Source organism: Hesperophylax consimilis, chromosome 13 (genome assembly GCF_061612785.1).
Source record: "Hesperophylax consimilis isolate HC1 chromosome 13, BYU_Hcon_1.0, whole genome shotgun sequence".
Taxonomy (NCBI): Eukaryota; Metazoa; Arthropoda; class Insecta; order Trichoptera; family Limnephilidae; genus Hesperophylax; species Hesperophylax consimilis.
Window position 1 is genome coordinate 32,658,685 of NC_142848.1, and position 16,181 is coordinate 32,674,865.

The 16,181-nt window shown below is 36.0% G+C and overlaps 2 protein-coding genes across 2 annotated transcripts in view; one reads left to right on the plus strand and one right to left on the minus strand.

Moving 5' to 3' along the window:
• The window catches only part of LOC149418828 (alpha-2-macroglobulin-like), a 54,037-nt gene extending 47,844 nt beyond the window's left edge, over window positions 1–6,193 (plus strand). The window contains exons 24-26 of the mRNA XM_089639019.1: window positions 792–921; window positions 1,469–1,656; window positions 4,532–6,193. Coding sequence (XP_089495145.1) covers window positions 792–921; window positions 1,469–1,656; window positions 4,532–4,930 — 717 coding nt within the window. The 3' untranslated portion in view covers window positions 4,931–6,193. The remainder of the gene's footprint in view (window positions 1–791; window positions 922–1,468; window positions 1,657–4,531) is intronic.
• Window positions 6,194–9,972: 3,779 nt separating this feature from the next.
• cpa (F-actin-capping protein subunit alpha) lies at window positions 9,973–11,762 on the minus strand. The gene has a single exon (XM_089638681.1). The coding sequence runs from the start codon at window positions 11,711–11,713 to the stop codon at window positions 10,838–10,840; it is 876 nt and encodes a 291-aa protein (XP_089494807.1). The 5' UTR covers window positions 11,714–11,762; the 3' UTR covers window positions 9,973–10,837.
• Window positions 11,763–16,181: the final 4,419 nt, after the last annotated feature.

Consider the following 16,181-nt stretch of genomic DNA (forward strand, 5'->3'; position numbering starts at 1 on the left):
TCATTCTGCATGCTCTCTCCAGTGCCGGAATTTGACCCACCTTTAATGAAACAAATGACAATTCTACAAAATAGAGCAATGAGAACCATATTGAAGAAAAATAGATACACAAAAATTAAGAACATGTTGAAGGAGTTAAATATCTTGTCATTTAAACAAATTATTTACTTTAATACCATATTTTTAATCTACAAGATAATCAATGGCCATACGTCTAGTGAATTCCTAAGAAAAATTGATAAACTACAGAACAAACACACACATGAGACGAGGAAAAGAAATGAATTGAGACTCCCCTTCAGGAAAAAAACACAGAGTCAAAAGTCATTGATGTACGGAGCGTTGAAGATATTTGGAGAGCTACCAGAAGAAATAAAATCAGAAGAAAACATAAAAACATTTTAAATTAAATTACGAAAATATGTGATTGATTCATTTAAATGTGTTACTACAATTATATGTATAAGGATTGTATTAGGACATAGATAACTATGTACCTACTTAAAATACCGCAATAAACAATAATAAACCTTTCAATATGTAGTTTTGTGTGGCAAGCTGCCACACCTACGACCACCGGCTCAGATTCATGCTTCCGCTCCTTTCCTTGGTAGTACGTCAACCCGCTCGTTACCTTCAATTTGCCCTGATATGCTGATGTTTGGAATTTGCAGGGTTGATGACCGCCATCTGGCCGCCGCCTAGACATCAGCGAATTTCTCACATCAGCATAATTATTAAAACATTATTACTAGGTTAGTGAAATATACAATGCTACTTTATGATTGTAGGTGTGTGTCAGCTGGAACGCCCCCTCAGGAGTGTCGTTCCCTGAGATGGCCCTCCTGGATATACAGATGCCCACGGGGTATTCGCCCGACCGCAACCTGCTTTACAAACTGATCAAGCCAGAAAATTTACGTAAGAATTCATCCTAAGAAACTCTGTTTTTCTATTACTGTTTCTGTTACACGAGAAGGTAACACCTACATTGATTTGTATTAGATTATGCATTTTCTGTCACAGGTAAATTCCAATTTTCTGAGACCATTTAAAAGAAGTGGGATCAATAATTTCGAGGTTGTTTTTCTGTCTGTCAAGCTGGAGGTTGCGGATTCAAATCTCGGCTTGCACAAGTAAATTTTACTTGATTAATTTGTTCTATTTCACAATTTACTCATTAAAAATAATATATACTATATTTGCGGCAAAGTGGAAGATACTCTCAGTATCGCTCTGGTGTAAAACCAAAATTCAGAACTGAAACATTGTTTGAAATGGCTTTGGCTTTCTTTGGTGACCAGATCTAAATAGCTAGGTACTTCCCCACCTTCCTCTTCCCCATCTCTTCTGCATCACAACATACCCCAACTGGGGATGCCATAGTCTCACTGGCTCTAGACGGTCGGAGCAGTGACTCTTGTGCGGTTTCAAATAAAAAATAAAATTAAAAAATTGCATCTTCCAGTGCTTCGTCGTGTGGAGGAGAGCCCCAATTTCGAGGGGGTGTTCCTGTACCTGTCCCTGCAGGGCCAGCAGGCCCACGTCAACCCCAGCGAGTGCTACAGCCTGTTCCTCGTGGGGGCCAAGGCGCACACGCTCCCTGCGTCCATACGCATCTACGATTACTACCACACGGATGTCATGCAGACCATGGTGAGATTATATTCCCTCGAAGCTAAGAATTTTTTGTCAGACTATACTACTGTGTATTTTATTTATTTATTTACTAACGGACATCGTCCAAATTACAAAATAAAAACACAAATAATGAAAAATACAGAAGTAGACAAAGGTACATGAAAGCAAAGACATATGGTAGATATAATATAAGAAAATAAAGTGACAAGTCGAATCAAGTCAAGAATACGCCGTGGGTCAGGACCACGGGACACTTATTTATGTTCATTTAATTACAGTTCATTTAATATTTATGTTCAAAATTGTAAATGGTAGTATAGAGTATATATATGTAGCCGCCTCAGAACAGGAAACCCTTATAAAAAATATACTTATATTATACTTTAAACCTACATAATGTACAAATTTTGCTATTGATATTAATAAAAAAAAAAAATAAAAAAATAGACAGTCCTGATTTAATTAACCTCATTGAATTTCATATACCCACGAGAGCTACTCGTTCTAAAATTTTGTTTAAATGCAACAATATCAGGACTGAGTATTCCAAACACTCGCTTGTACCTAGGTTGCATGAAGTTAGTAATAGATACGCAGATGTGGCAGATCTATTTAACTGCACGCAAGGTAGGTACAAGAGGGCTATGCTATCAAATCTTTTCAATCAATATTAATTAAATCTAATTCTACCTTATTTGCACTATAGAAACTTATGTACTTGTTTGTATCTCTTGTTTACTTACTCTCTAATGTCATTTCACATTCAAATGCCACATATATTTGTAATTCTTTTATTAAAATATTTCTACGATTTTAACTGTGACATGTTATCATTGTTTATGGTATATTTATACCGTTGATATTAAATAAATAAATAACTTATAATATTCCGTCACTTGTTTAGCGACTGGCAAAAATCATTCAGACTAATCCCAAAAAAGTTAAGGTTTTGACTTGAGTTGACCAGTCTACACATTCTGAACAATGGTGAATAATATCCATAATTTATCGAATGATGGTTGAGGAAGAGCAGTTCATTATTTCTGAGTCTGTGCGAGGGGATATTGAAGGGAATGAGTTGCAGTAGAGTAGGTGAATCAATAATACCATTTATAATTTTGAAGAAGCAAATGAGGTCATTTCTTTCCCGACGGACTTCCAAAGGAGAGAGGTTTAGAGTTAGTAAAATTTCATTGTTTTTTTTTTTTTTTTTTTTTATAGTGAATACCTCACAAGAGTCCCAACTGCTCCCGTCTGGAGCCAGTGAGACTATGGCATCCCCAATTGGGGGATGTTGTGAGGCTGAAGGTAAGTGGGGAAGGGAAAGAGGAAGGTGGGGAAGTACCTGGCTATTCAGATCTAGTCACTAAACACGGCTAAAGCCATTTGGAGCAACGTTTCAATTCTGAATGGTGGTCTTACACCAGGGCGATACTGGTAGTATCTTCCACTCTGGAACGTGACGCAAATAATTTTAATTAAATAATTAACAATAATTAATTTTAACACAATAATTAAATAAATAATTTAAATATTGTGCTACTTTGATATTAGTTTTTAACTTTATTAGTCAGATTGCCTGAAAAAATAAATACTGTTAACACGGTGTCCATAAAGTGAGGAACCTGCATCGCATAGAGAACCCAAAAACACTTTTTTTTTTCTTTTAATTTTTTTTTCCACTTTTTTCTGCAACTAAAGGATTGTGCTAGCTCGAATGCTGAGCGACCTGCAATGCGCCGGCTGACGCTATTTTGTAATAACTTACTAAACTTAATGATGTTTTACAGACTTACCAGATTAAAAAAATACTATATATTTATCCTATGTAGTTCCCCCAAGATAGGGTTATATTCAGAGTTTTTTTTTCTCTCTAATTTTATGAAAAAATATAATTCAGATAACTTGTACCGTCTTACCAATAAAATACTACATGACTATCCTATGTACAGGGTTTTCCAATAAGAGGTGTTATTTTGAATAGCCCGCTATTTCGGTAGATGTTACTTTTGAAGCTGTCATTTTTTGACATTTGACAAGTAGAAACTACGCCATTAATAAAAATGGAACGATACACGCTTCAACAATGCATTGAAATTATTAAAATTCACTTGAGTGAATCAAATGCAAATCATCTTGAGTGATGAGGCCCATTTCCACCTCGGTGGCTTGGTCAACAAGCAAAATTATCGCTTCTGGGGCTCGGAAAACCCAAGAATTATTGTTGAAAAGCCTCTCTATCCTCAACGTGTGACTGTTTGGTGCGGTTTATGGTCCGACGGAGTCATTGGACCTTACTTTTTCGAAAGTGAGGCTGGAGCAACAGTTACGGTTAATGGATTGCGCTATCGAGAGATGATTAATGATTTTTTATGGCCGGAATTGGATGGTATTGATCTGGACAACGTTTACTTTCAACAAGACGGCGCTACGTGCCACACAAGCAACGAAACCATTGATCTTTTACGATTGAATATCAAACAACACCTCTTATTGGAAAACCCTGTAGTTCTCCCAGGATAGCTACTTGTATTCAGAGAAATGGTTTTTTTTCTCTCTAATGTTATAAAAAAAATACAATACAGGGTGTCCGGGGTTTAAGTGCACCAACTTCGGGAGGTGATTCTACATGATGGTAGAAGTAAAAAAAATTAATTACTTTTTTCGAAATTCCAACATGGTAGTTTTCAGGTAATAAGGGTTGAATTTTTTGTATGGAAAAATGTACTTCAATGGAAAAAAAATTGTATGGGGAAAAAAAAAACTATTCATACTATTAGATAGAGATAAAAACATTCTTCCTAGAAGCGACTGAATCTTTTTCCAATTTTTCGTTTTAGAGTCGCAAATATTGTCTTCAATGATTTAATATTATCGTTATTTGTTTAAGACATTCTCAATTCCGGAGTCGTGTCCGTTCGACCGAGACCGCCGGCCGCACGATGAGCCCATGGATCTGGTGACACAAAGCATCCGTCATCCGTCACAGGAGCTGGCTCCCGTCGTAGCAGGTAACCTAAAGGCGTCAGGAAGCGACGTGATGGTAGAAGAACACAACTTGAAAGCGGCTGGAAGCGACCTGATCGTAGAGCGAGGCGGCATGAATTCGGCGGGCGGCGACCTTACGGAGGATCAAGTGCGCCCAGGACCTCTAAGCGTAGATGGGTTTGGACCGGACTGGCACGTAATCGACCAGGACTATGACCTGGAGACGCCAGGGACTATTGAAAGCGTCCCTCCCGTATATGTCGCGCCACCGGACAATTTATATAAAACCAAATTCGACTGATTTAAAGATAAATACCAAATTTGTGCTGGTTCCAAATTAAAACTTATTTGAAGAACGAATCATAATATGATCATTGATATGTTTTCTTAGGAAGGGTTGTTTTACAGAAATTCAAATGTAACATTGTCGTCAAATGGCTATTCAGAGCCATTTTGTTTTTTCGACAGTTGAAAGGTCCCCGTTAAAGCCAAAATGTGAATTTTTACGAAACAACCGGGCCTGCATCACGATATGTGACCGGAAACTTACATTAAATTGTGTTATGTATGTTTACTGTGTCAACTGGACTGCTGACGCTGACATGGAAAAATAAAGGTTGACAATTCTGCATAAATGCTGATCAATTTAAAAATTTTGTTTTTCTGAGAAGAATTTTCAAGATTAAACAGTGCCTGAGAAATTTCTAATCAAATCAATGTCCATGTAAATCAGTGCCTGAGAAATATATATTAGATCAATGTCTAAGCGAGTATGTAAATCAGTGCCTGAGAAATATATATTAGATCAATGTCTAAGCGAGTATGTAAATCAGTGCCTGAGAAATATATATTAGATCAATGTCTAAGCGAGTATGTAAATCAGTGCCTGAGAAATTTCTATTAGATCAATGTCTATGCGATTTCTATGTAAATCAGTGCCTGAGAAATTTTGTTAGATCAATTTCCATGTAAATCAGTGCCTGAGAAATTTCCATTAGATTTCCAAAATATTATGTATGTATTATTTAGATTGTAAGTTTCTACAAATTAATTTATTATACTGATAATCCATCTATATTTTTATAAGTAATATTTATTGTGAGAATTTTTATATGTAATAATTACAAAATTAAGCCCATTACCTTGTGTCATCTTTGAAGGTCACTTTTTATTGAATAACCAAAATACATTTAAGTTTTTCAAATTTTAATCTCCGTGATGATTGCTTTATTAATAATAATAGTTGGACAATTTATAATTTTTGTGAGAAATCACCTCAAGGGCGCTGTAAGGATGTTCGTTTAAATCCTTTTTATTATCTAAATAATGGGGTCAGTACGTAATCGTTAAATACAGACATCATAACTAACATTTTATGACCATCACATCGATGATTAGCAACATTTAAAAAAATTGAACACTTCCAGTTAATCACCACACTCTGCCCGTTTCAGCTTTTGATAAATTGTGATAGAGCATTTTATTTATTTTTGTTAAACACCTCACAAGAGCGCTCCTGTCTGCAATAAAGGCAGGGGAGCTATGTCGCTACCCGAATGAGCGGGTATGTGGTTAATGCGGGTCTTGCAGAGGAGGAAAAACAGATGCCGGTAGTTCGTTCCACATAAGCGACCCGTTCTCATGAAGCCAACATCAATTGTTAACGAATATTTCGCTCATGTACGTCGAGTTTCATGTACGTGCAACCGTTATGTTTTTATACAGCTGATCAAAATTTCAACAAAATCTAAAACAAGCTGAAAATCGGGGTCGATTCGATAGTCATCAAATGTGACAAGAATTAAACAACCCAACCTTATTGTATTGATGATTCCCAAGCTCGAAAAAAAATTGTTCAAAAGTGAGTTTCTTTATTATTATTACTAGCTGTACCTCGCCACGCATCGCTGTGGCTCAGTCTATCTGTGCAGATAGAGAAACAACAGATGTCGCTGTTTTTCTATAAAAGCATGTTTGTACAACAGATGGTGCTGTTTTTTTTAACAAGCATGCTTATACCTGTCACGGGTGACATCTATATAATATAGGTATATAAAAACACACGCGTATTCAAATGCAACGTGTCAAAATTTTAAAGCAATCGATGAAGAACTTTGATTTCAGATTTTGAACAAACGAACATTAACATGTTTATTTATATAGATAGATATATTATTGAGAGAAGTGTTATTAGAAATTTTACCTGAATTAATTTATTGATTAACCTAATTTTGGTAAAGATATGTGAATGTTTTATTTTTTTTAACACACTGCCAATTACGGGAAGAGTGCCCTTGCCTCCCACCCTGTTGGCCAGTGTTCCATATCCCCATACAGTACTGAACCAATAAGATTTTGCACCCGGTTTATATTATTACTCTCTCAGTAATCCGCCATTATTTTTACTACTTGAAAGCACAAAGATCAGCTCTATAATTCACCGGTATTCGTGGGTCGAATTCAATAGACTGCCGCGTGCCTAGACTGGAGCGCCAAGCTTCGTACACTGATGCCACAGGATGGATTGTGTCACTCTTGCACATTCAGTTTCCACACTGCCATCTAGCTAAACCATTTTACCAGTCATCAGGGGATCATTATTGTCGTTTCAGGACTTCGGTTAGTCCTCAGTGTATTCCTGCAACAGTCGCATGCGTTTCTCTTCATTTCGTTCTGCCACATCTTTTGGTTGAATAAGTTTACAAAATAGTCTTATAACATGACACCTCAACTTTAAACCAAAAAACGGATTTTAATGCGGAAATATCAATAGCAGTATTTGTGTTTATGTAACACCTGCTTTAATTTTTAGCATATTTTGTATGTACGCACTATAATCCACCACTTCCACTAATTGGACACTTGTCCAGTTTTTGGGGTGACAGATTAGTGAGAGAGTCTGTAGTACATGTGTATTATCTTTTCAGTAGGTAAAACAATATTTGTTATTCTTTTGGCGGCCTGTAAAGTTAACCATTTCAGGCTTTTGGTACAATTTGAAGACAACCAGTAGTTCTGGGAACGGTAGACCTCATGTCCAAAAAAGTATGTTCCTAATTTTCTCTTATTTTGTAATTTTTTTCCCATTATTTGTGGCTTTCACCCTTCAAGGGTGTTCTTGGCCATCATTTAAAATTATGGAGAAATGAAAGGTTAATTTAAATAGGCAAATTTCAAAATTATAATGAAAATTGGAGTCGAGTTCAGACTTAGAAGAGATGAAATGTTGAATGGAGGGGAGGCAATTTTAGATAAGGCTTCATAGAAGAGAGGATATTTGTTTAGAGAGGGACAACCAAAAAATATGTGATCTAAAGTTCCCACTTCTAGACCACAAAATGTACTATCTGGGGAGTCAAGGACGTTAATTTTAAAAAGGTGGGAAAGAACGGAACAATGTCCGATCCTCATTCGAATAAGTGAAGAAATTTCTTTTTTTGGAAAAATGGGGGAATTGTTGAAACCACGGTTTTGATGGAATAGTCCTTTGTATTGAGGCATAGCAGGCTCCCTTGGATTGACTAGCAATGTGCCAATACTCTGCGGGATCTATCTTTGATGATGGAAAAGTCAGATAGGGAAATGTGGTTTACGAGGGTAACAATAGAGTTGGACGTTCCTTGTTTTGCCAAGACATCCGCAATATCATCACCCATGATGCCAACCAGTCCAGGAATCCAAATCAGAGTTACAGTTTTTCCGGAGCTTGGAATGGAGGCTATCATTGTTAATAAGGCATACAAAGTGATCATCAGGATGAAGAAGAGGACTGGATTTAAGTTTTTGGAGGGAACTGAGAGAGAACGAGGGAATGTTCAAAATTATTTTTGATTATATATTTGAGAGATTCTATTAGTGCAATGCACTCGGCTGAAAATTGGTTTCAAATTGAATGAAATATTCTGTCATTAGAATTATAACGTTAATACCTACACTTTTCTCTTATTTAATAAATCAAATTAAATTTCCTCTGAAATCATAAGCTTTGAAAATACGTACTTAAATAGGTAAAAATCCATCTAAATGACAATTATTTTTTCAAACTATTTTTTAGGTAGGTACCATAATATTGAAACAATGCAAATAAGAAACGATTTCACATTTGAAAAAACAATCTTATATGGCCGTCATCTTAAAACGGTACGTGCTAACAAATTTAGACATAAAATGCAAAATGGTCTAGTTAAAACAGGACTTTACTATTCTCGGTCAATAAACAAAAGAGAGGCAGGTAGTATGGACATAGAATAATAATTATGATGGTCAAAGAACTGTCTTAAACAGTATTTTTTCCATTGAAATGGACAGAAACAATTCAATTTTTCAAAGATTTCTTAGGTACAATCTTATTACCAGGTTACAAATAATCTGCTGCTACATATTTGAATTTCTCCTACTTCCATCATTGTAAGCGTAAAACGTTGCTTGTCGAATGATGGAGGGATTAGCTAGCTGAGGATTAAAACTGTGACACAGAGAACCCTCAGGGTTTTTATTTACTCGGCTATTTATTACAAAGAAATATAGCGTATTCACACTAACTAAATGTTTAAACCCACGCTGTGCCAATTCCCTCAAACCATCCTGGCATGAATCACTATGTATATATTGTTATTCAAATTTAATGTGTAGACGTTAGATATCTAAAAAGCTTTACCGAACCAGAGTTCCGTTAAGAGATTAGATTACGTGAAATTATATAAATTTACGACATTCTGATACAAAATACAAACAAACGCAGTTAGTTAAAGATAAGGTTCACAGAATGAACTTTAAATGTCACTGTGTATCACAATGACAAACTGTTCGTATACGAATCACATCAAATTAATATGATATATCGTATTAATAGAGAATAAGTAAAATCATTTATTTATTTATTTAATAATGATGTCATAGATGTTTTAATTAAATACTACTGCGATTTGAACACAATAGAATATATTGTCGACGATCATCCATACTGTTTATTAGTTTTGACTTTGAATATTGTGAATGTCAAAAGTAGGGCAGCCACTGCACAACCAATAATAATCCAAGCAACATATCTGTGATACAAAAGCATTATCAGGACTCTCTCTACTTGGGAAAAGTATCACCCAGAGTGCAGAGCAGGAATAAGCACATTATTGCTGATAGATCCGTTGTAACCTCTCGCTCTTTGATATTAACAATGCGTGCAACTGAAAGAAAAGCTACAAAAAAAGACGATTGCATCAAAATTGTTAAATACGACAAACAAGTTATATTAATTAAGACATAAATGTGTAAAGGTTAGGCCAACTATTGTTGTAGATTTGTAGAAAGATTCTTTTGTGTCACTCTGAAATGAAAGTCCGCATAAACATTTTAATATAATTTATTAAAATGAAATTTCCCATACATATAATACTCTTGATTTCCAATGCAGATAATAAAAATAATATTCCGCAATGGTTCAATACAAAAATAAGAAGAACGTAATACAAAATAAAGTCGGAGATAAGACAAAGGCGGGACCTCCCAACAATTGAAAGCAAAGTTAATATTTCCGGACTTCCCGTGTCCCCCTCCCATCCCAACTGAGCCCCCGTGCCCCCATCAGCCCCACGGCGCATGGCTGCGAGCAACCCTTCAATAAATAATCCCCATTTATTATATATCTATAATAAAAATACACTATTTCTGTTTCAAATTTCAATCTTGCTGTCAGAGAGGACAATAATTAGCTAGGTTTGTTTATATTGAATTCTAAGACGTATTTTAATGTCGAATAAAGCCAATAAAGAAATAGGCAAATATTCTCCATCCACTTTACCTACTTATTCTTCACCTGCACTCGCACTCCCTGACCCACTCTAACCACTCAACCACTGAGGGACATAATCAGGTGAATTTCCTTCAAAACAATTGTCAGCATTTGTGTTAACTCTGTTTAGTGAAGCGTTGTCTAATTTGACGAAAATTAAAGGTGTTAAAGACAAAATAATAGAAGATCAACTTTACGGACATTGATCGAAAAGGCTTATTCGTTTCGTTAATTTTACAGTTATTCTGTTGTTATCATTCAAATAATTCTGCAACCCTTAGCATTTATTAAATATTTGAACAAAATTCATACTTATATAATGATTATTTACATTTACAATAACACATTCGGCAGCTAGTGCGGGACTCACTCGAGCTCGCACTTTCATAAACAACATTCTGTACACCTTAGCAGGGAGCATCATTGGCTCTTCAGTTCCTTGCCGATACTGTAGGACACGATGCGCGTCCAGTCGATCTTGGTGCGCGTCACGGGAAGCTGGCGGCGTAGGGCCTTGAAGGTGGTGTCGCTCATGGTCTTATAGTTGTCCGAGATGGCCTGTTGGTATGCCGCTTCAGCCTCCGATAGCAGGCGCACCACCTCGCGCGCCGCCGCGCCCTCTGAGCCCGCAGCCACCGGGGCCAACGGCACACGCACCTCCTTGCTGCTCACCAGCTGCACGTTGCCGTCCTCGTAATAGTGCACCTGCACCTTCAGCACGCCGCGCAGCTCGCCGCCCGCAGGGCCCGCGGAGCACGACCACACGCTGCGCCAGCGTCCGTTCCAGAAGTTCTTGGGCTGGAACTGGTGGTCCTCAATACACGCCACTAGCGCCGCCCCGCCGCCCTCCAAAGCGCGCGCGAACACGCTGCTCACGCCGTGCTTGTAGTGCGCCGCCGTGTAGGCGGACACCTCCTCATCCAGCGCGGCGCGCCACGGCTCGGCAGCGGGGTCGGGCTCGAACTGCTCGAAGTCGGCACCCTCCTTGCGCAGGTGGTCGTAGCGGAAGGACTGCTTGGAGCGCGGGTCGAAGAAGCGGCCCGCCCCGAGGTCGTTGTGGTCCGTGATGAGCGCCTGCAGCTCGGAGCCGTCAACCCGGACGGGGGTGAGCTGGTCCTTGTTGTATTGGGCGAAGGCGCTACTCGCGCCCTCCTTCAACAGACTGTCGTTGTCTAGTAACACTCTCACATCATTGAAAACTTCATTAAACTCTCCCGGAGGCGAGTGTAATATAAAATCCGATACGATTCTCACTTTTTCCCGATCACTGATAACTTCGTCACCGTCCGCCGCCATCTTTAAGAGGTTGACACCCTGACACCGCACTGACAAGTCGCACTGAGTGGAGCGGCCAGCCAACATAACCATTCAAATCAGTGATGCCATATCCCAAAAATAAATATATTAAGTTTATTTTTTGGAATACTTTAGTGAGTAAAACCTCAAATTGTAATATTTAATAATTGAAGACAATATTAGCGATTCCCAAACGAAAATTTTGAACAGATTTCTGATTTTTCTGTTTAAAATTTTCATTAAGGAATCGCTCATATTGTCTTCAATAATTAAAATATTATGTTTCAGGGGTATTAAAAATAACATTTTTATTGAAAAATATTTCAAAAAAACGTGTTTTGCGTAAGCTTTTTACCAAGGAAATAAATAAAGAAACAACTATGAATCAAGTTAATCTATGTTGCAATCTTATATTAGAAACCATTATTTTATAATTTTCCTTGTAATAGAAAAAAATCTTTTAGTTCAATCAATTTAATAAAAATATCCATAAAGAGACATCGTGAACTCGTACCGAAGTTCAAAAACTATATTTCTTCATCGGGATTTTCCCTCATGCGGCCCAAGCTAAAAGATCGTATTTCCCTCAAAAATATATACTTTTTTGCAGATATAAATGACCCAAAAAACATGATAAAATGCATGCATTTGGCCACACTGAATCGAGTACAGGCCCAACCGACCGGCTATTCCCAAGGTTCGTAGAAAATATTTTTAACATTACATTTTCTACGAACCTTTTGCTACTCCTACATTGATTTATGCTCCTACACATTTGCAGTATATGCAGTATACACTTTGTATCTGAGCCAGGTACTGTCCAGTGCGGGCTACCCGCTACCAACATGGCGATTAAACATCCTCGCTTCTGGCAACTAGTGACGTTACATCTGAAACGACTATCAAAGACCGCCATGGAACCGGTTCTTTATTCAGTTACTTTTAGAAACAGTTGGAATACATTAAATTTGAAACAAGAAGAGGATGAACTCCAGTCCATTTTATTTAATCAATAATGGCATTCTTGCCTAAATAATAATAGTTAAAAAATAATAATATTAGGGTCTCCCGAAAACGCATCAAATATATGGACTTGACCCTTGACGACACCAGCCTCAAAAAGCGTTCGTTTTTTTCCAATCGGCGCAGTATTTTGTATAGAAGTCGAGACACTTTTTATTCTTCTTGATTTCCCGCTTTTAACATCGAAGAACACTAGGTAAAGTGATAGCATCTCGTCACTAATGTTTTCGTATTGAACCAAAATGAAAAAAAATAATCCATGACCGCACCTGATAAACAATTTACCAATGTTTAAAAATCTGCATTAAAACATTTTCGTCGGTTCAAAGGTGGATATGGACTAAAGTTACCATTGCATATGTTTTAGAGGTGAGGCGTATTTATCGTACCCAGTAAAAGTACCGGGTATTTTCATGCGATACTTTGTAGGTACTTGTGTTAAATCTCCAAAATACGGTTCCAAAATATTTTATACTGGGACTAAATATTTTTAATAGGTACTTTTGATGGGTATTTTGAATAGGTATTTTTGATGGATATTTTTGAGGTACTTTTACGAGGTATTTTCAAAAGGTATTTATTTTTGATCGGAAAAATGAACGAATTTTTTTTGTGGGGAATTATTATTTTTTTTTTATTAACGAGGCTTCTGACTCACATAATGTTGTCATTTTTTGCCTCATCTGTTTTTAAAATTACAATATTAAAATATTGTAATTATAATTTATAAGTTCTTTAAAATGTGCCTTTTGTCCAAGATTACACTTTCAAATATTTTCCAATTTACATGATCGAATAAATTTCACGATTCTTGATATGGCATAGAACTCTGTTAAGACTATTAAATTCTGAACTTCCGATGGGTCCGAGGTCATCAATATTGTCACTCAATAATCAACTGTTGTTCATACTTAATGCACTTTGTTAATGTATGTTGGACATCTTCTATTTCTTCACATATTGAGCACATTGGAGAATCAGAGAGGCCTATCAAACACAATACTCTTCGCATTAGTGCATGTCCGGATCTTAATCTAAAAATTATTCTCATTTCTGATCTTTTCAGATTAACCTCACTAAACCAGGGTTCTTTTAACGGTTCCTTTTGGAGTTTTCTATACCATATACCCTTATTATTATTATTTTTAAATTTTTATTGAAACATATAAACAAGGTTACAATTTTATAACAATATAAACACCAATATTTCAATCACTCTCATAATAAAGCAGCTGCTTGTGTTTAGGAGAGGACAGCAAAATATTTTTACATTTGTTTAAATTAAACAAAAAATATTAGTAATTTAACAAAAAATAACAATAAAAGTAATAAAAACATAGGTTAGTTAATAAATGATTCAAAGAATTGAAAAGGCAAAAACATATTTCTAAACAATAAGTAAAGTTATGAGGTGGTACAAGAGTATTTTAATTTAATTTTTTTAAATATTTTTCGTAGTTTTCTTCCGATCGTATATCAAGGGGTAATTAATTAAATAATTTTACACCCTTGAATATATAGTGATGCTGTGCTGTTGTGGTTCGTGCTAGTGGCACGGTTAGTCCTCCAACAGATATTATTCTTTTGCTAATATTCAATTGTGGTAAATTATTTTTACTAAAGAAATCTTTATGTATTTGTAGAAGTGCAATTTTGTCATACATTTTTGTAAGTGGGGGAACCGGGAAATCTTGAAAAACATTTATAGTTGGGTAGTAATATGGCTTTTTTAAGATGATTTTTATTAATATTTTTTGAATAGTTATTGGTAGATAAAGTTTCAAAATGTTGATTCCACATCATATTACATGTTAAATTAATTTTTTGGCAGTAATCTTCGGCATCTGGTTTCCAGTCATACATGTGTCCATTCACACATGCTTCGTTTGCTAACAAATCCGCTTCTTCATTCCCATGTATTCCTACGTGAGATGGAATCCATTGCAAGCGTATTTGCATACCTTTCTGCTGTAGCCGCATTATTTGATCTGCAATATTGTAGGCTATCTTTCTGCAGGCTATGCTATCTTTCCTTTTGAAACACTTTTGATATGTTGAAGCGCGCTTTTAGAATCACTTAATATTACAATTTGATTCCAGTTATTTTTAATTGAATACTCCACAGCTTCTTTGATTGCTATCAATTCTGCATTTATAATAGTGAAATTTTTATTCAGTTTTATTTTATGCGTAAAATTGTTTTGTATTGAAATGAAGGCAGCTCCAACTTGATCCGGTTTTTTCGATCCGTCGGTGTAGATCTGGTAGAATCCTGAATATTTCTTAATTAGCATATCGCTTACGAGATTACTAATTTCTCTCAATAAAAGTTGTCTTTTGGGGTAATTGAAATCATCAATATCAACTGCAATACATTCTAAATTAATTGCTCCAACCCAGGTTTCGAAGGAGTACATATCGAGACATTTGTTTCTATTTGTTTTCCAATCAATGGTTTCTGTACAAATTTTTATCAACATAGGTAATTTTTTATTATTCCAGAATCTGTTTTGTATCAAGGATTTTAGTTTGAAAATTTCTAAAACAAGTGGATTATTTTCAATTGATACAGCTCTTAGCCAAAATCTTGCAGCTAGTTTCCATGTTCTTATATGCAAAGGAGGGGCACACATTTCACTTTGTAAGACATGCACCGGAGTTGAGTTCAGGAAGCCTCCACATATTCTTAAGGCTCGTGATTGTATTTTCTTTAATTTTTCAATATTGCTTTTGGCAGAATTATCAAAGAGTATACTACCATAATCTAATCGACTTCTTATAAGGGACGTGTACAATCTTCTCATATGAAGTGGATGAATTCCCCAGCTTTTGCCTGACAACACTTTCAAAATATTCATCGGCTGGTTCAATTTTAGACAGGTATTATTTATATGTTTATTCCAAGCGAGTCTGTAATCCAACCACACCCCAAGGAACTTATGTTCATCCACTCTTTCTATAAGTATATCATTTATTTTAATATTCAGGATGTTACGTCTCTTTCCTCTTGCAAATAGACATATTTTCGTTCTATGTTCCGATATTTCAAGACCTTTTATTTGAAGAGCATTCTGTAGTTCTAACAGAGCTTGTTGAATAATGTCTTCACGTGTTTTTACTTTCTTACTTGAATAATAAATACCAAAATCATCAATGTACTGTACGCGTTTCACTTGGGGATGGTTTCCTATACTAGAAGTTCCAATATTGAATAGGAGGGCAGACATGGGATCTCCTTGCGGGAGTCCTCTCGAGCACCTTTGTGTAGCAAATATGTTAGATTCTTTAATAATGATCATTTTTTGTTTAAAATATTCCCAGATATACTTTATAACTTTTACTTTTATACCTTAATGACCTCTTCGATCTTTATATAATTGTATGCATTTTTAATGTCTACAAAAGCAGCAATTGTAACGGCATTGGTTGTTTGGGCAACTTGTAT

Coding starts and splice junctions, on each gene's coding strand:
- cpa (XM_089638681.1), bottom strand. CDS start 11,713: ATGGCGGCGGACGGTGACGAAGTTATCAGTGATCGGGAAAAAGTGAGA.